The sequence below is a fragment of the Montipora foliosa genome, chromosome 3, assembly GCF_036669935.1.
Source record: "Montipora foliosa isolate CH-2021 chromosome 3, ASM3666993v2, whole genome shotgun sequence".
NCBI lineage: Eukaryota > Metazoa > Cnidaria > Anthozoa > Scleractinia > Acroporidae > Montipora > Montipora foliosa.
Window position 1 is genome coordinate 62,206,056 of NC_090871.1, and position 20,285 is coordinate 62,226,340.

The 20,285-nt window shown below is 41.1% G+C and overlaps 2 protein-coding genes across 2 annotated transcripts in view; one reads left to right on the forward strand and one right to left on the reverse strand.

Moving 5' to 3' along the window:
- Positions 1-2,128: 2,128 nt before the first annotated feature.
- Positions 2,129-3,709, forward strand: LOC137997894 (ATPase family AAA domain-containing protein 3-like). Its single transcript, XM_068844214.1, has 3 exons — positions 2,129-2,336; positions 2,552-2,660; positions 3,464-3,709. The coding sequence occupies exons 1-3, from the start codon at positions 2,167-2,169 to the stop codon at positions 3,644-3,646; spliced, it is 462 nt and encodes a 153-aa protein (XP_068700315.1). The 5' UTR covers positions 2,129-2,166; the 3' UTR covers positions 3,647-3,709.
- A 7,794-nt stretch (positions 3,710-11,503) lies between these two features.
- The window catches only part of LOC137997891 (tetratricopeptide repeat protein 28-like), a 115,279-nt gene continuing 106,497 nt past the window's right edge, over positions 11,504-20,285 (reverse strand). Inside the window, exons 9-10 of the mRNA XM_068844210.1 lie at positions 14,027-18,275; positions 11,504-13,543 (exon numbers count right to left, since the gene is read on the reverse strand). Of these exons, the coding sequence (XP_068700311.1) occupies positions 13,524-13,543; positions 14,027-18,275 (4,269 nt within the window). The 3' untranslated portion in view covers positions 11,504-13,523. The remainder of the gene's footprint in view (positions 13,544-14,026; positions 18,276-20,285) is intronic.

The following is a 20,285-nucleotide window of genomic DNA, read 5'->3' on the forward strand; positions in this document are numbered from 1 at the left end:
AGATTGGAAGAGGTGTCTCTCTTGCTTTATTATGGCGTTCTCGTTTACGATCTCCATCGCGACGACGTACAAAGCTATTATATTGCAGCAACTGAGAAATACTAAGTCCTGCCTGGGATTTTGCACAAGAAGAAGCCTGGGTCTGAATGCTTGGTCCATACAGAATCATGTTAACTAAGGCTAATAGTGATGTTGGTACGGACTTCATCTGGCAGTTGGGGTCGAAAAGACCATTAAATGTGCTTTTCAACTCTAGCATATCACCCCGGATAATTCTTGCTGATCTGGCCAGGAATGTGGGATAAAAGGCGCTCTTTTAGTCGCGTGTATGGACACGGGCCTCTATATCTGCACCCAATTTCTCCATCCGTGAGGTATACATATTAGCCAGATCAACCAATTTGAATACGGTAATTGAATCACTAGATTCACAAGACTCTTCAATATAGGTGATAAGCTCCGCCAGTGCAATGCCTTCAAGCTGAAATTTGGTATCAGCGGCCTGGTCTTTGCAAACTGTTTCAGCTCTCTTGTACAGCGAAGTTATACACGAAGAATGATAGTTTGCTTCTAAAGCTACCAAATCACCGGCACTCAATTTGGCCAACAGCTTTTGATCTTGAAGAGCAAAGGCACACTTCCGGACACGAGCATCCAATTCAAAAGTGCAAACATTATGCAGAGGATTTTTCAAGGCTCCCGGCCGACTCTTCTCTGAGTCATCTGCCTGTGAAGAGGTTGAGGCACAAGATCGGGTATAGTTACTGTTCACCGATTCATCTGGTGTTGGAGCATGTCTTTTTTTGGCTCTGTTAAGCTTAGTCGAATTGAAGAGCAAATAGCAACTCTTATGCCATCAGGCCCTGTAATGCAAAAACGTACTTTCTATTCCGTCACCTTCATCCAGTCTAGATAAGTTTATTTGAACTGGCATGCATCGCAGTTGGTTAAATTGCTGAATATTTTCTGCAAGGGTCTTGTAACCTGACCCAACATCTGACCTCTTCGAGTCTACAGGGCACTAAAGTGTCTCGGCCTTACTCCATTGACATACAACACATAGATTCCAGTCAGTCTTTGAACTTGAGGACTTTTCGTTCATCGTTTGGCTGCGAATTTAATTGAAAAAATACCAAACAAATGATTCCCTGCCAATCGGTTTATTCGTCCTAACACTGACATGACCATTTCAATTCATACATCTGACTATCAGTTTCCCGTCAAGAAAGAAAATTCATTCAAACATACTCAATCAGACCTAAATATTTTAATTAAAATAGATGAAAGTGGTATTTAAATGAGGTCAAACACACAATAAATACTTCAACTTGAATGACTAAACATCTCGGAAAATGATGCTCGAGCTGCCTTGGTCAACCCGCTTTATGGCCTTTGAGGAATTAATATAATTGTATATCTGCTTCATCTCTGGATTATTCAGTTCTGTTCAGTAAAGGACACAAAACGTTTTCTGTTTGCTTTCATGCGATATTAAAAAAACATACAAATACTTAATTGGATACGTTTTTCTTTTTTTACTTTCCCACCAACAGTAACAAGTTAAATTAATATAAAAATTGAAAATAAAGAAAGTACTCACAGCTATAATCGGCTGATTTAGCAACAGAAAGGGAACGTCAGTGGCGGCGGCGCGCACAGAAAAAACACCAATGAGAATTCAGAATAGAATAGACTCCACTCTTTTCTTCTGTATTCTAAATTCTCATTGGTAGTTTTTCTGCGCGCGACGTCGCCACTGACGTTCCCGTTCTGTTGCTAAATCAGCCTAATAGCGAAGCTGATGGTCAAAACAAAATGGCCGCCCGTGCATGCCAAAACTTAAGGCCATGGAGTACTATGGGTAACTGAACCAGTCTCTCCCGGCGCATTAATTGCATTCTCTTCCAATTCAACTGGTGTACACCTTTTACAGTATCAAATAAAGATGGTTCTCACTCAGCAGTAAAAGTAATTTTGCGATTGCATCGTTTCGCTTGGGAATAAGCTTTCAAACTCTTGCGTCATTTTCAGTCCATCAGAGACCACAGCAAATCCATTTCCACTTGCTGGAACGCATTCTGCCACTGTTTGCCGCGTCCGGACTCGTTCTGAACGCGTTTCTTCGGGTTATGATTGGTTGGTTTGGCTGTTCTTGTTCACAGGTTCATGTTAGTTCTCGCCAGTAACCAGCCAGACCAGTTTGACTGGGCAATCAATGACCGGTTGGACGAGATGGTCGAATTTGCTTTGCCGTCATTAGAAGAAAGAGTGAGACTGGTTCGACAGTATTTTGAAGAGCACGTGTTGAAGCCAGCTACGACGGGTTCGCGAACAAGGTGAGTTGCAGCACACCGGTGGCAGCCAAACTCAGTGTTTCCCTTGATTAACAGTGCTTCCTCTAAGCGGCGATTGTCCATCCTTTCTTCTTTTGCAAGTGCAGATTCACAAAAAGTACGGCGTTTACTAATGAGACAAAGCCGATTTATATTATGCAGTAGCCTCTTGGTTATCGGGAAGTAAATTAACCGTAGTGATTGTGATTTCATTTCAGTCGGTTAAAGATTGCAAATTTCGACTTCAACGTGAAGTGTCAACAAATAGCTACAGCGAGCGAAGGACTGTCGGGTCGGGAAATTTCCAAGATAGCAATTGCTTGGCAGGTGGGTTTCTCGGGCTTCCTTGGGACATCCTGCCTCGTTCCCGATGCTGGGACACAGGCATCGATTCGGTATAAACAGATTTTTGCCAGTTTCCAAGTCCGTAGGGTGGGCCGCTGCTAAAAGAGGGGAATTTGGATGTAGTGAACAATAAGTCAGGGATTGTTTTTGGCAAACAAAACAACAAATCGTAGTCAAGTATTTTGGGCAGGTGCTGTTCGATCAAAATTCATGTTGGTGACGTCCGTGCTTGGGCACCGGGCACGGGACGGGCATCGGGTCTCAATGGGACTAGACTTCGTGGCCCATGCGAGTAATAAATAAGGTGGAGAAACTATGTTAAGAGTGCCTACTGGAACGCGAGTTGGTCATTATAAATGAATAAGAAGGGAAGAGAAAGGCAACTTACTAACTCCTTCCAGTTTGGTCTCATGTTGTTTTAATTTTATTTAATTGTTTTCAACACGACTCCTAAAAGTCTAAAGGGTTCACGCTTTGTACGTGTCTCACGGATTCACTGCACGCTTTGTACGCACTCATCGCACGCACTGCACGCCCGCACAACACGCATTCACTGCAAAAGCTTTTCAATTTTTCCGGCCACTCTTATAGTATGTGGTTCGCAAAGGGTGGCGACGATGAATTTTCCATCCTCCCTGCTAACTTAACGGTGATCATACGCTGTTCTTCAACGGAGAGTTCACTTCTAACGTGTAGAAAAAGCTAGGAACCATCGCAAAAGGATTGGAATAATGCGAAATGACCTTTCAAATGGCATGAATACTTTGTTTTTTGTTGTATTTTAGGCTAGTGCGTATGGTTCACCCGATGGTGTACTAACAGAGGAAATGATGGATGCGAGAGTTGAGGAAGCCGTTAGACAACACAAGCAGAAAGTTGAATGGCACAGTAGCGAACAACCGAGCGAGACAAGTAGCACGACACTTAAAAACAGAGAATCTTTAATAAAAAGAACAATTGATAGTTAATTACATGGACAATGATTCGTCGATTTAGGAATGTGTCAAAAAACGTATAGCTGTGAAACAAATTGAACGTGAAGATCAAAATTACTGCTCTCAAAGGATGGTGTGCCAGTATTAGTAACCAGATTCCGTCGCTCTTCTTGGAGAAGCTTCTGGTCAAGAAGAACTAGGGCGCTTATTTGTATAGGAAAATCATTTTTTGCGGTGGTAAAGCACGTGGTACGATTAGCCTCAACAGGAATTTTCCCAAAAAAGATAATACCTCCGAGGCATCCTTTTTTTTTTCTCCTTTTTACGACTTGTAGCAGCTATCGCCGGTAATGTAGAATGTGATAGGCCATTTCTTAGTTCACGTCTGCTTCCTCTTCAAATCAAGTCCAAGAGCACAGTTTTTCTTATGAAAATTAGTCCTACTTTACATATAAATGAAAACTAATTTTCATGGGAAAAACCTCGCACTTAGCCTCGTTTTGAGGAGGAGGCTGACATGAACTCGGAAATGGTCTGTTGGCTCGATACCAAAGCCAAAATCAAAAATCTAAACAATTAAAACAGTTACCTAGACTTATAAAGAAGCTGCTTACAACACCAAACAACAGCATGTTACGAGATCTGCTACATTACTGCTGTTTACGATCGAATTTTTTATGTACCTTTAGTTCATGTTACTAAAATCAGGCTCCACCGCGAGAATCATGATTTATCTGTCTTCCCACCAGAGCAACTGGTTGGATAGCTTCCCACGCTCACGTTATTAGGGATTTGTCGGGCGTTCTTCCCCCACTAAGGTCTGCGAAAACGAATATCCACTTCCGTTCGTGGATTACCGACCAACCAGAGGCCGTTTTTTGTATGGCATTCTTTCGCAGCATCTGATTGGCTATGCACAACACAATTAGTTAATGCTGATTGGTTTTTTTAAATAGTGAGCAAACAGTCGTTGAACGGAAGTGGTTTTTTGTTTTAGCAGACGTTAGTGAGTGAGGAACGCGTGACGAAGCCCTAAGAACGCCTGCGTGGAAGGCTACCGGTTGAACAGCTCCTTGTTCATTTGATTCCGTGAGTATGGAAAATTTAAGGTTTCATTTCGTTTTTGTGTCACGCTCGCTGTGACACTTTTGTCAGCACAAGACCATTCCGATTGATTTTGTTCGGTAGCGGGCCTCAGCTCCGTTGCTGTCTCGCAGTGATGCTATGTGACTCAGTAACTATTTCTGGAGTTTGTGCGTATTTATTTGCAAAATAAAACGGATGCGTTTAACGGTAACGGGCGTAAATATGCCCTGCAACATATCAAGTCATTTTTGGTTTCGATCGAACTTTGGAGTCAGTGGTAGGCAATGTAACCCGGTGACACAGTTAAAAAAACTAATACGCCTTCGCATCGCCATGTTTTTATGGCAGAGAATGACCTTTTACCCGAATAAAAATTAAATGAAAAGCAAGAAATATGAAACCACCCGGCCGACTGCGTTTGCACTGCGAGTAGAAAGCCATTCAGCAATGTCCAATATTTGAGAATGCGGAAAGGAACTTTTATTCACATTTTTTTTTTCTCCATAGCGTCAGAGACACCAATAACAATAGAGAAACGTACGACTTCTGGTGGACGAACAAAAGACGCTAATGAGAGATCTTTTGTTTTCGTCCACCAACATGGCGGCGATGACGTCACGTGAAAACCATCTATGGCACACGTGAAGATACTAAGATATGGGCGAAAATAATTTCCGCGCAGTTTTTCTCTTTCCTTGTGTGGGCCCATTTCCATCTGTAGGGCTAACGCTCACATGGTTCATATGGGATTGAAATCTAGCACTTCACATTACACTCTATTTAGTTAAATCTGTTTAAAATATAAGTGCTACACGGCTAACGTTTCTATAAACGTAACCTTACCTTGTACTTGTACATGTTCATTGCCGTGACTTTAACATCTTCACTTCCCACGGCCTGCTCCCGTCTGACCTTGTAGCTCAGTCGGTAGAGCGGCGGAGATCTAACCCGAGGGTCGTGGGTTCAATTCCCACCCTGGTCGGAGTTTTTCTCTGTCCTTGTGTGGGCCCATTTCCATCTGTAGGGCTAACGCTCACATGGTTCATATGGGATTGAAATCTAGCACTTCACATTACATTCTATTCAGTTAACGTTATCTATCACTTCATATCCAGCGCGCCCTTGTAGAATAATTGTTAAATATTTGCAGATATAGCATTTCTTAATACACTATTTGATATTTCTGTGGGAACAATCATGATTTTGAGTTATTAATATGTGGTAGCTGAGATTGGAGCATTCATCATTTAATATTCCAGGACAGTCGTACCTGAAATCGGGTTCAACTGATGTAACGTTTCACAGATTTTGTTAATTCCCTTTAGGCCTAATATTGTAAAAAGACCTTTTAGGAAGAATGACACAGAGACCTTTCCGACAAAAGTCCCAGAAATGGATAATTCTTTGCTGGAGGCTGGGAGCAACTGTGGTTTAAATGTTACGCAACACACTTGATAATGCTTTTGCTAAAATGTTTTGCTAATTGTCGCTGGAATCGCGGTAGGTTGTACCGGTAACTGAAAGGAAGAAGCCACACTTGCGTTTGCCGTTCCCTTTTTTGATCAAATATCCAACATCTTGTACAAGGAAAGGCTTCAAATGACATACATTATTATGGAGTGCAAGGATGGTGCAAGGATGGTGCAAGGATGGCGCAGTGGTGAGAGTACTCGCCTCCCACCAATGTGGGCCAGGTTCATTTCACAGATTCGATGTCATATGTGGGTTGAGTTTGTTGGTTCTCTACTCTGCAGCGAGAGGTTTTTCTCCGCGTACACCGGTTTTTCCCTCTACTCAAAACCCAGCATTTAACTTGGTTTGTGTTAATTATTGATTTTAGTTTACAGTGTCCCCAATTAATGCTCCAGCGCCAGAAGACTAGACACTTAAATAAAGTTCCTTTTGTTACTATCCACGTTTGCGGCATTCCGTTGGGGTGGGGGTGGAAACAAGATCGGGAAGGGCCCTTTTTTCTTGATCGTGAGAATTTTTTCCCCTTTCTCCCCTCCCCACTGGATTGCGCCTGGGTCTCCAAGGATTTGCAGGGAACGGCAGGCTGAACTTTAAGTTCCACCAAAAATCTGGGAACTTGTACGCTTGATTTCGGCTTCTTTCTTGCCTGTTCGCTAGTTATCTAACAGATTCTAAAAAAACAAGAGGGACACAGCAAATTCTCAAGAAAAGGGAAAGGCATTTTTGAAATGAAGAATCCTGCCATATGCCGCAAACGCCAAACAAATTTTTATCGTAAACCATCAATTGCGAATTTTTGCCGCCCACTCAACGGAAAGTCAATTTTAATATACCAAGTGAGACCAATGGTGCTGCAACATCAATTTGATAACCAACGGTTCAGGTTTCCTGTTTCCCGGATAGTAATTTATATTTTTCGTCCAGTTCTGACTGTAGTTCAGAGAAGAAGATTTCGACAACCGTCACACGACAACAGAGATGGTGGCTTATTGCAAAGGTTCTCTTTCAGAACAACTTTCACGAGTTACTTGAAGACAGGAAAAAGTATATCATTAGCTGCAAACCCGTCTGACCGGAATGCAAAGTTAGATCTTTTGGTTGGTCTTTGCTCAAGAGTTCTAAATCCTATAAACACTTTGCTAAATTCCTGTTTTCCCAATTTTTTTCACAACAATTTTCGTCTTTGGGGGAACAGATGTGGCGCAGTGAAAGCATTCGCCTTCCTCTAAGGTGGCCTGGGATTGAGTACCGTATTCCTAATAGCACACGTTCGATATGTCAATATTCACACATGGTTAGCTACGAGGCTTTACGGTTAAATTCCAAGACTGTTTTGTTTAGAACTCCTCCTTGAGACTTGTGAGACAAAGAAAACAGAACCGAGCCGTAAAATTTGACCATAAGGCCTCGTAGCCACGCCTTAATATTGATATATTGAACTCGGCCTATTCGCTGCTTCTTCACTCGACTCCGAAAGGATTTGCTCCCGGTATTTCCCTGGTATAATAACGGTTGATTTACAGTTTTCACAAAGTATTAGAACTCGGCCATATAAACTTGACAGACTCAACTATTAGAGGGTAATGTGAAGTGCTTGTTTTCTACCCATATAGACCATGTGAGTATTAGCCCTACTAATGGAATTGGGTCCACACAATGACAGAGAACAACTCTGATCAGGGTCGGGAATTGAACTTACGACTTTCGGGTTAGATCACCGCTGCTCTACCGACTGAGCCACAAGAATACTTAGCATGAAATTCGGGAAAACTGATTACAATCATGCTTTGTTATCATAACAAATATTTTGCAATTACTTTTACCTCATAATTGAGAAATAAGCAATCTTAAGTGAGTATTGTCGTCAAGGCTCTCTTAGAGCGCCGAAGTGAACTTAAATTCGGGACTGGCCAAAGATTACGAAAGGCATTAGTGTATATATGTTGCCTAATAAAGTTTCCTCAAATGGGCTTGTCCTAACGGTCTCAATTTTTTGGCAACTCCGATTTTGCTATGATTTTTTCGTTTCTTCGTTCCAGAGTGGTGAGAGTAAATCGTTTCAGTAGTGTCTATGAAGCTAACAAAATTTAACTACATTTCAAGTTGTTTATTTTACTACCTGGAAAAGCGCATAACAGTGAAAGTCGTCTATTCATTGCTTGATTCAATTTTCTGGCTCCAATATAATGATATTTTGGACTGTTTGACTGAGATTTCAGTATGAAGAGAAATGTTACCAAGACCAATATTCATATACCTGAAGATCCTGCTTGAAGTCCTCCTTAGCAATATGACAGACCCAAACAGACAATATATAGCAGTCAGGTTTTCAGGTTTGAGGAATCCATCCGTGTTTTATTTTCGCAGGCCAACTTTTCTTTACATTTTCATTTTTCGGTGGAATCTTCTGTTTTTTAAATGTTAATATGTGTTCTGAGTCTAGACATGTGTCTAGTTTCATCCCCCTCGAAAGCGTATAAAACCCCAACAGCGGTAATTGTTGCTGTGAAAAGACCTAGCTGTGTGTATTGAACAAAATCTGAAAGTTTCGTCGGCGAAACAAATACATTTGCTGAAGCATCAAAGACAGCTGTCGCAGAAGGAAGAGAGTGAAAAAGAAAAGGTGGGCTTGTCAAATATTTCTATGTCGCATGTTCAAGGTTTTTGTCTTGTTTACATTTGCTCTGGCTGATTAATTGCCGCCTAGTTTGATTGACCAGAGAGTCTACAATTATCATATGACCCGTACGGCCCCGCGTGCGCTTTCATTGCAAAACTATTGAGAAAATCCCCGTATGAGGGCCGTACGCGATGGCGTGAGCAGGGGCGGAAAAAGCCGTCCAGCCCTCATACGGGGATTTTCTCAATAGTTTTGCAATAAAAGCGCGCGCGAGATGCGAACTAAAACAACTTTGTTGCTATATAAATCCCGACTTTTCAAAATGAGCGACGTAAGTGAACATTCCGAATTTTGTTACCCGAAAAAAATAAAAAAAGGAAAAGCGCGGTGGTCATATGATAAAATGCTTATTGACCGAGTTAGGTCGGGCCGGACGGGAAAATATTTGGCCCTCGGTCATGGCGCATCGCTGTGCTCGGTCCGTACGCCATGACCTCTGGCCATATATTTTCGCGTCCGGCCCTCTCACTCAGTCAATAAGTACATAGTATTAAGTGACTTGAGTTTCTGTCGCACTGATGGCCTACTTGGTCTACTAGCCATTGAACCACAAGACAGTATACCATAGTTCATCTTACATTTGGATTTCTTGGAGCAGAAAGGTCACACAACATCGAGAAAGTGATCGGGTAACGAAGAACTTGGTGAGGTCGAACATGTTTGTTGATTATTGCTACGTCATATCCAAGATGGCGCTCTCCAAGTCACGAAAGAGGCAACTTCAAAGTGCTCTTGTCACATTTTTACAGGGAACTGGACAAAACGGCAATTATTTTTCGAATTTCCGGGGGAAGTTTTAGCAATTTAGAGAAACTTTTTCTAGACCGTACTTTCCCCTTAACCTCTCTTTATAAAATAATTAGGATAGTATGCCCACTCTCATTGGTCAATAGCTGTGTTTAAATGAGAGTATGGAAACACGGCTGTGACACCACACGAATTTTGATTGATTCTGTAGCCAGACGTGCGTTTTGATTGGCTGGTAGGAAATATGAGCGTATACCAAGAAAATCTGTTTGAATCAAGAAGTAAAAAAACAGCATTTTCCTTCATTTTTCGAATCATCTTTGAGGAATATTTTATAAAAGCAATACAGGACTTTTTTTCGTGTTTCCATGTTGTGCAAACCCTCGACTGCGTCTCGGGTTTGCATAGCTGTCTCGAATTCTCCCAACTCCCCCTCGTGTTTAGATGAGGCTATGGAAACACGGAAAACGTCCTCTATTTCTTAAATTGTTAATAGTCAAGAAGCGGTGATCTTAAATTGGAGGTTACCACTCCTAAACCCCCACTATTGCCATCTGTTAGGACAAGTCTCTAGGCTAGGTTACTATAAACTGCAAATGAAATAGCATTAATAGGAGCCAAAACTAATAGTAAAATTGTTCCAACTGATGAGCAGTTACGATATTTGGAGGTATCGATACCATGGTCCCGGTTGTTCAACAAAAACAGCAACATCTGTATTTCAACTCGAATTTGAAATAGCAGGGAGTTGATTGTCTTCGAAAAAATAGATTAAGTAAAAATGAAATTATATCTATGAAAACGTATAAAAATCGAAACTATTTACAAAAAGTACAGCAGTCACCAGTCACATGAATTTATCTAAGTTTAGAAGAGTGGTTGAAACTCCTTTACTATAGTTAGTATTAGTAATCTAATGTGGAGAGGAAAAGAGTTCCAAAGTTTCCTACCAGTGAAAAAAAAGAGTAAAGACCGTAAGTAGTTGCCTTAACAGGTTGAATGGAGAGTAAACGGGACATTAATCCGGTTGATATCACATATATTCAGTTATTTCGTGGTAATGAAATTGGGAGTCAAACCTTTGAAGGGCTTTATAAATAAGATTACGATTTCTATGTGTATGCACACAATGAAATATGGATAGCGGCACATGGCGCGAGTAGTTCAAAGGCCAGATAACTTTCTCCAGTGGGTAAGTATTGTGGCCAATGACGATTTGACAACCACCATGTATTTTTTTCGGACAAATAATGTTTCCAAAAGAAACTTAAGTCACTATCGAACAGTTTCAATCTGTAGTAAGATTACAGGATTTTCTCATGTATTCGTATAGCACATGTACAAAGGCGCGTACAAAACCTTGAACACCCTTTAATTTAAATTAAACACCCGAAAAGTTACATGGTTGAAATGTTGCGTTTGAAGTGAAGCAATTTGAAATCATCACAGGCTTTAAAGTACATTTCACTGAGGAATTTTTTTTGCTCAAAAGACATTAATGTTTTAGTTCTCTGAACATTTATAAACAACTTAACGAAAGGGCAATTCTTTTTTTAAAAAAAATAGGCATACCGATGAAAATCAGTAAATTTCGAGCACCTTTTTCAAAAGTTGAGCATTATTTAAGCACTTCTTTGCCATTTTTGAAGCACCATTTTCCAGTTTGTCAGCCCAATCAGGATAGACCTATCGTCAAATCATTTTTGGGCAAACTTCGCAAGGCCAAAAAACTAGGAAATACGAGTCACCTTATAGCCTAATTTTTATGGATGCAAAGCTTAACTACCATAGATTTGTGCTATACTAAAACACTTTAAATATGACCTATTAGAAGAGAAATAACGATTTTTCCAAAATTCTTGAAAATCGCGATTTTTGGCCAAATGGCAAAAACAAACAAACAATGAAATGTGATGTACCACAGAGTAGTTCCCTTGGTCCTCTTTTATTCTTACTTTATATAAACAACATTTCTACTGCTCTGATAAACGGAACTTTAATTACATGATTGTTAAATCCCCTAAAAAGAAATCAGGAAACATAAATGTTAAATTACCAAATAAAGATGAAAACAGTGAAATACGGACATGTAAAAACTAGCGATAAAAAGCTAAACTTCCGACGTTTCGGCGACCTCATCACGCCATTATCAAGGACTTGGAAATGAACATGTGAGTTCATAATAGTCAACACTAACTTCCATCCCTAAAACTGACATTAGACATTTCGTAACAATTACACGACGCATTATGCCATGTTAACATTGAAAAGCTTACAGCTCTAAATACAATGAAAACAAGCAGAATGACAGCACTGATCTACAGTATTTAGGTCTAAAAACCCCGTTGAAGAAGGTTAACCTTTGTTTTGCTAGGTACTATTATGTCAATACTCTAAAAATTCGACTTTCCAGGAGCTTGTCTTGTTGGTCTAGAGGATATCAGAAACTGCAAGGTGAAGCCATCGATCCGGGTTCAACTCTTTGCCTCGCCTATTTTGAATCTTCTCAGCTTGTTTAAAATCTTTGAAGTAGATTTGAAGTCTAAAGTAGACTGTACGTCGTATAAGTTGAATAAAAAGGGAAATGTCAGTTTGAGGGATGGAAAGAAGTGATAACCGTTCATAGCAGGTACAAAATACTCCAAATTTGCATAAGTGGAGGAGAGCTAGACAAAGACTTTAGCTCGGATTGAATCTGTTTGCACGTTCAGCCGTGGTCGACGTGACTATGGTAGTGGAGAAGTAGACCTTAGACCTTACTCTCGATTTGGGGTGCTCAGTTTAGGAGATGGGTGCCCATCCTGCCCTCAGTTTTAACATGGAGAAAGGATGGAATGCTTCCCTTTTAATACCTTTGTCAACTCAAGAGTTACTGACCAACGTTTACAATGGTGCGAAATGGTATGAAATGACGTGACTCGGCTAGTCATACCATTTTTAAAATTCAAAAAATTTCCACAAGCATATGCATGGGCAAAGTCCCACCTCCCTAGGGGTTTAAAATGCACACAATTAATTAAGAGATCAGGCAACTTTTACCCCACACACCTTTTTACCTTCTAGAAGTTTTAAGGAATCACCCATTTCATTGAATTATTTTGCATTGGTCCAGTCCCTCTGTGACAAAATATCACAAAATCAACATGCAAAACTACATTTGTTTGGTTTCAGGCCCTAGCAAGAGTCCATTACCAAAGAGTTAGATTTACCCAAATTGTCCTAGTCCTCATCAGCGTCACAAAAGTGTCTGTTTTTGAACCACGTTTTGCGGAAAAATAAACAATAAACAAATCGGCTAACTCGATGTTGTGCTCCATTTAAACCCTTTGGGAATAAAGCGTTTTGTTCCAGGAATTTCCATATCATTTCAATGTGAATGCTACATTAAAATTGTTGTAATTTCCAAACACTTCTACTTTCCTAGGTTGTTTTTAAGCTTATAGACATTTGCCTCTCGAAACAATTAATTTGCTTATTTAGCTTTGGCCAACCTTACAGAAACACAGAAAATACACATTCCCCGAGGCTGTCACTTAATGATATTGTAAATGGAAAGTTGGTATAGCAAGCTAAAGAGTATACATGTCACCTGAGAAACATACCGCAAAAGCTTGGAGTTATTTTCAAGGGCCAAAATAACAAGACGGCTAGATCCTCAGTTATGGAAACAAACCGTTTTGCCTGTCCCTGATTTATCAAGTGATTAACTAATCCTGGAACAGATGCTTACAAAACAAGGCACAAATGAAAGGACTTGGACAGTATCTTAATACTACTGAGATCTCATGGTACTTTAACTATAATTGGCATGATATCTTGTGTCTGACTGGTACTAAGGTATCAATGATTAAATTGTTTTCAATAACTCATATAATCGAGGAAAGGAAAATAACATATCGACGTATCACAGTCCAAGTAAGTTTCTCACGTTTTGGACATCGTTTCTGAAAAAACAAAACCAGCAAGAAAGAAACAAGTAGTGGATTAAATGGCAATAATGAATTTTGTTCTGATTAACAAGTAAATAATTATCTTAATTCATTCATTTAACTGTTTGTGCTGAAGTTAATAGCAACAATTCCTATTCACTGTTACTTTGACATGTAGACTTGAAGACCTCAATAACTCACTTCACTTGACATAACAAATCGACAATCACCGATCAGTTTCACAGTCACTCCATCATAACACGGGCTCAAACAGCTAGCTTTCTGCAGGAAGCTGAAGTAGCTGACTCAGTGAATGCAGACATTATTTAATTCAGGTATTAGCCAAAGCAGTTCGAGTAAAAATATCCACTCTGACAACCGTTTATAAAGCCATTTCTCTGTGAGGAACGTACCTGCTCCTTTCGACAAATTCCTGATTAAAAACATGAACAAAGTACAGCGATTCAGTCATTAAAGTTATATTTAAATGGCACTTACCATTCTTTTCGTGTTTGAGCTCCCCAAATTCAAAGGTGACATCATCGCCAATTAGGACAAATGGTGCCCAGTATTTTATGGCCGAATAATTTTTTGTCTCCTGAAGAGATTTCATGGCATGGTGAAGAGCTGCACTTGCACTTTTTCTATCTGCCAAGTGTTGGTAGAAACTCTTCATGAACATCCAGGTCGCTTCATCGTCGATTGCCCAGAGTGACACCAGAACAGACCGGGCACCAGCACACAGGAAAGCCCTGGCTATTCCCACAATACCCTCAGATTTTACCTCTCCCTGGCCACTATGACAGCAACTCAGCACAACCAGTCTTGCCTGAAGACGAACTGCTTGAACATCGCTCAATGATAACATGTAATCTTCCTTTATAGGGATCTTAGATGTGCGTTCGGGATTTGGGGCCAAAGCAATTTCTCCAAATTCGGCATCTCCGTGTGCAGCAATGTGGATTAAAGCAACTGACTTCATTCTTTTTAGCACGTCAGCTTTGGTTGCATTTTTTCCTGTCAGAGGCGTGGTCTGCAGAAGTTTTCCAATCATATCCACCTCATTTTTTGCACACGGCAGCTGTCCATACATGGGTTCACCAGTGCCGTAAGTGACTTCGCTCAAGCACGGATCGCCTACAAGCAGCGCTTCATTCTTACTTTCGAAGTTGTCAGTTGCCATAGTGATCAATTTTAAAGCAGTCAGCGAGGGAATTACACGGATCCTTACAGAGTCACTCATTGCAGAAAAAGGAGCCAGGCAAAAGTGTCCATCAGGAACAAACACTAAGTCATCACCCTGGATCAAGTCCGCTATAGGACTGACTAAGACATCATACAAGGGCTGCAAAGGGTGCACAGAAAAGCTCAAATACCGAAAGGTTTCTTCAACACCTTCCCTACTGCTCGAGAAGTCGCTGCCTTGTCTTTCAAGTGAACGATTCTCGCATCGCAAAACGGCCCCTGCATTGATCTGTTCTAAAGTACTTTTCATCAGAGACTTGGCAGTTCCATTTTCGATTTTCTTTTGTCTAAAATTTATCCCGATATCATCTCTTAGCAACCAGAAGTTGATCGTGTTTCCTTGAAGTGCTGTAAACACAGTTTGTGAAGGTAGATCTTTCATAACCAAAGAGATAGTTACCTTCATCGTAGGTTTCCCATTAATGCTGTATTGCATCTTTAAAATGTCTACCAAAGCCTGTGCTCGTCCTTGCTCAGCAGCATACAAGGCTTCATCAACCTCTCCATTCTTCAAGAGTGCTGTCCACAAAGCGGTGTACGCACACCCCTTTGTGTCACGAAAGCTTATTTTCCATGCATCCTCTGACTGAAGAAGATGCCTAACTTCATCAAAATAATAAATGCTTAGACGATAGTAATTAAGAGCTTTGCTCAAGCAGCCAAAAAATCCATGAACAAGACCAATATTATAACATGCGCTTGCCAGCCCTATTGGGTCCTCCGTTTCCTGGCAAATACTAAGATGTTGATGGTGGTACTCTATGGCTTGCTTGAAATTACCAAGACTTGTATAAGCGTTGCCGAGATTGCAATAAGCTTTTCCTTCTCCGGCCCTGTTCTCTACCTCTTTTGCAATACAAAGATCTTGATGGAGGTACTCTATGGCTTGCTTAAAATTACCAAGACTTTGATAAGCGATGCCGAAATTGCCATAAGCTGCTCCTTCTCCGGCCCTGTCTCCTACCTCTTTTGCAATACTAAGATGTTGATGGTGGTACTGTATGGCTTGCTTGAAATTACAAAGACTTTTATAAGCATTGCCGAGATTGCAATAAGCTCCTCCTTCTCCGGCCCTGTCCCCTACCTCTTTTGCAATACTAAGATGTTGATGGTGGTACTCTATGGCTTGCTTGAAATAACCAAGACTTTGATAAGCATTGCCGAGATTGCAATAAGCTCCTCCTTCTCCGGCCCTGTCCCCTACCTCTTTTGCAATACCAAGATCTTGATGGTGGTACTCTATGGCTCGCTTGAAATTACCAAGACTTCTATAAGCGTTGCCGAGATTGCCATAGGCTTCTCCTTCTCCGGCCCTGTCCCCTACCTCTTTTGCAATACTAAGATGTTGATGGTGGTACTCTATGGCTCGCTTGAAATTACCAAGACTTTGATAAGCGCTGCCGAGATTGCCATAGGCTGCTCCTTCTCCGGCCCTGTCCCCTACCTCTTTTGCAATACTAAGACGTTTTTGTTGTGACTCTATGGCTCGCTTGAAATTACCAAGACATTGATAAGCGATGCCGAAACTGCCATAGGCTGCTCCTTCTCCGGCCCTGTCTCCTACCTCTTTTGCAATACTAAGATGTTGATGGTGGTACTCTATGGCGTGCTTGAAATTACCAAGATTTTTATAAGCATTGCCGAGATTGGCATAAGCTCTTCCTTCTCCGGCCCTGTCCCCTACCTCTTTTGCAATATTAAGATCTTGATGGTGGTACTTCATGGCTTGCTTGAAATTACCAAGACCTGTATAAGCATTGCCGAGATTGCAATAAGTTTTTCCTTCTCCGGCCCTGTCCCCTACCTCTTTTGCAATACTAAGATTTTTATGGTTGTACTCTATGGCTTGCTTGAAATTACCAAGACTTTGATAAGCATTGCCGAGATTGCCATAAGCTCTTCCTTCTCCGGCCCTGTCCCCTACCTCTTTTGCAATACTAAGATGTTGATGGTGGTACTCTATGGCTTGCTTGAAATTACCAAGACTTTGATAAGCGCTGCCGAGATTGCCATAGGCTGCTCCTTCTCCGGCCCTGTCCCCTACCTCTTTTGCAATACTAAGATGTTGATGGTGGTAATGTATGGCTTGCTTGAAATTACCAAGACCTTGATAAGCGTTGCCGAGATTGCAATAAGTTTTTCCTTCTCCAGCCCTGTCCCCTACCTCTTTTGCAATACTAAGATTTTGATGGTGGTACTCTATGGCTTGCGTGAAATTACCAAGACTTTTATAAGCATTGCCGAGATTGCCATAAGTTCTTCCTTCTCCGGCCCTGTCCCCTACCTCTTTTGCAATACTAAGATGTTGATGGTGGTACTCTATGGCTTGCTTGAAATTACCAAGACTTTTATAAGCATTGCCGAGATTGCCATAAGCTCTTCCTTCTCCGGCCCTGTCCCCTACCTCTTTTGCAATACTAAGACGTTGATGGTGGTACTCTATGGCTTGCTTGAAATTACCAAGACTTTTATAAGCATTGCCAAGATTGCCATAAGCTCTTCCTTCTCCAGCCCTGTCCCCTACCTCTTTTGCAATACTAAGATCTTGATGGTGGTACTCTATGGCTTGCTTGAAATTACCAAGACCTGTATAAGCATTGCCGAGATTGCAATAAGTTTTTCCTTCTCCGGCCCTGTCCCCTACCTCTTTTGCGATACTAAGATTTTGATGGTTGTACTCTATGGCTTGCTTGAAATTACCAAGACTTTGATAAGCATTGCCGAGATTGCCATAAGCTTTTCCTTCTCCGGCCCTGTCTCCTACCTCTTTTGCAATACTAAGATGTTGATAGTGGTACTCTATGGCTTGCTTGAAATTACCATGACATTGATAAGCATTGCCGAGATTGCCATAAGCTCTTCCTTCTCCGGCCCTGTCCCCTACCTCTTTTGCAATACTAAGATGTTGATGGTTGTACTCTATGGCTTGCCTGAAATGACCAAGATTTTTATAAGCGTTGCCGAGATTGCCATAAGCTCTTCCTTCTCTGGCCCTGTCTCCTACCTCTTTTGCAATACTAAGATGTTGATGGTGGTACTCTATGGCTTGCTTGAAATTACCAAGACTTTGATAAGCGTTGCCGAGATTGCCATAAGCTCTTCCTTCTTCGGCCCTGTCCCCTACCTCTTTTGCAATACTAAGATGTTGATGGTGGTACTCTATGGCTTGCTTGAAATTACTAAGACTTTGATAAGCGTTGCCGAGATTGCAGTAAGCTCTCCCTTCTCCAGCCCTGTTCCCTTCCTCTTTTGCAATACTAAGATCTTGATGGTGGTACTCTATGGCTTGCTTGAAATAACCAAGACTTTGATAAGTGTTGCCGAGATTGCCATAGGCTGCTCCTTCTCCCGCTCTGAAACCCACTTCCTTAAAAATGGCTAATGCTTCTGTGTAATTTGTTACGGCCTGATTTAAGTCAGCTGTGCCCTGATAGTATGTACCAAGATTGAAATAAGCCAAACACTTGCCTTGTCTGTCTCCCTTCTTTCTTGCATCGCTAAGCTCTTGCAGATGCCGCTTCAATAGGTCCAACCTTTTATCCACCATTGTTGACAATCAAAACCAGGAAGTTTTTCTCAGAGATCTGGGGTGCACCTAGAAGATAAATGAATGAATACACAATAGGTTCAATGCTCTGAGTACAGGATGCTAAACTGGCACGGCAAGATTCATTGAACAGTAAAGGAATAGCTATCTCAAGCCAGTATTTTGAAAGAAAAATGCCATTCTTCATCAGGGTTTCCCAAGGAATGATTTCGGCTAATGGAGACAGTTGTTACAGAATAAATACTTGGGCATCACGGAACATCAAAAATAGATAATTCTATCATGTAAACGAGGGGAAAACAGCTTATAGAAAAGCGATGGCTTCCCATTTCATCTTTCTTATTGAAAGCTAATTAAAAGTTCCTAAGATATGCTTCCCTGGCAGGAAATTTGCTGCCGGTATGTAGATGACAGCAAAAAAACAGGAGGGGATGCCATTAAGAGTGTAATATTCAATTTTCTCAAATTGACATCAAACTCATAACTTTTTATTTCATGTCTAAATCTATTCAATGTCGGAATTGCTTGTTTTTTCGTCACATTTGTTTCTGTCTGGATACCTGGTTACTCCATGTATTTTGATCCAGGGGCTTTGAATGAGCTAATTGAACTGATCACACGTTTTCATTGAGAAAGGCTGCTCGTCAGGACGGAATTGGCCGTTGTTATACCAGAGATGCATAATCCGGCCATTCAAATTATGCCTTTCCCTCTCTTTCTCCAGAAGCCAAAATCATTCCTTGGGAACCCTGATGAAGAAAGGCATTTTCTTTCGAAAATTTGGCTTAAGATAGTTATTCCCTCACTGCTCAATTAATCTTGCTGTGCCAGTTTAGCATCCTGTAGTCAGGGCATTGAAGCTATTGTGTTTTCGTATTTCTCTGCGTTGTTTAAAAAAGTAGGTATGCAATGCATACATGTGGGTAGCCACTTAGACACTGTACTACCAATGGAGTCTTAAGTATGGTGTTTGTTTTCATTTGGGTTCTAACCATTTACTATACTAGCTCTCTAGGAACATCATTGGCTTCCCATTGCCTATCGAATCAGGTTTAAGATTTGGGTACAACGATTTGCCCACGGCATCGTGATCCGATTTGGAGAGGTAATAACAAAAACTGCGCCTGCCCACATGAATGGGCATCACACATGGCAGTGAAAGGGGAGTGCGGATTAACCCTTAACACCAGCTAAAACCAAACTGGAATGAAGGGGTAGTTTCTAAAGAAACTGTGGTGCTGTCAAAGACACCATTCAAAATCTTATAGTTCATCAAGAATTACCGGACACTGCCACTAATCTCATCATCAACACCACTAGAACCTCGTGCATTTACTTCTTGCCTAAAATTCACAAACCCAACAACCCAGGTTGCCCTATCGTTTCTGCCTGTAGTTGCCCTACCGAACTCATTGCTAGCTACTTAGACAGGATTATGCCGCCTATTATCAAATCTTTGCCATCATACATTAAATACAGTACACACGCACTACAAATTTTCCGCGATTTCAATTTCTCCGGCCAAGACTAACTTATTTTCACCATGGACATTACATCTCTATACACAGTCATTCCTAATAGCGAAGGTCTTCAAGCACTTAAACACTTTTTCGATCAACGCACTGTCAAAGAACCTAGTTCGGAAACGCTCCTCTGCCTTGCCGAACTAGTTTTGACGCTTAACTGTTTTTCATTTGCCGGCAACTATTACAAACAAATTAATGGTGTAGCGATGGGCACAAGAATGGGACCTAGCTATGCCAATCTTTTTGTAGGATATGTTGAACACCAATTTTTTAATCAGTACAACGGCCCCAAACCTGAACTATACGGCCACTACATCGACGACTGCATCGGCACTATTTCATCCAGCAGAGAAGAACTAGATCAATTTATAACCTCCATCAACTCTTTTCATCCGGCTCTTAAATATACCTGGGAAATTTCGGAAACTTCATTGGCTTT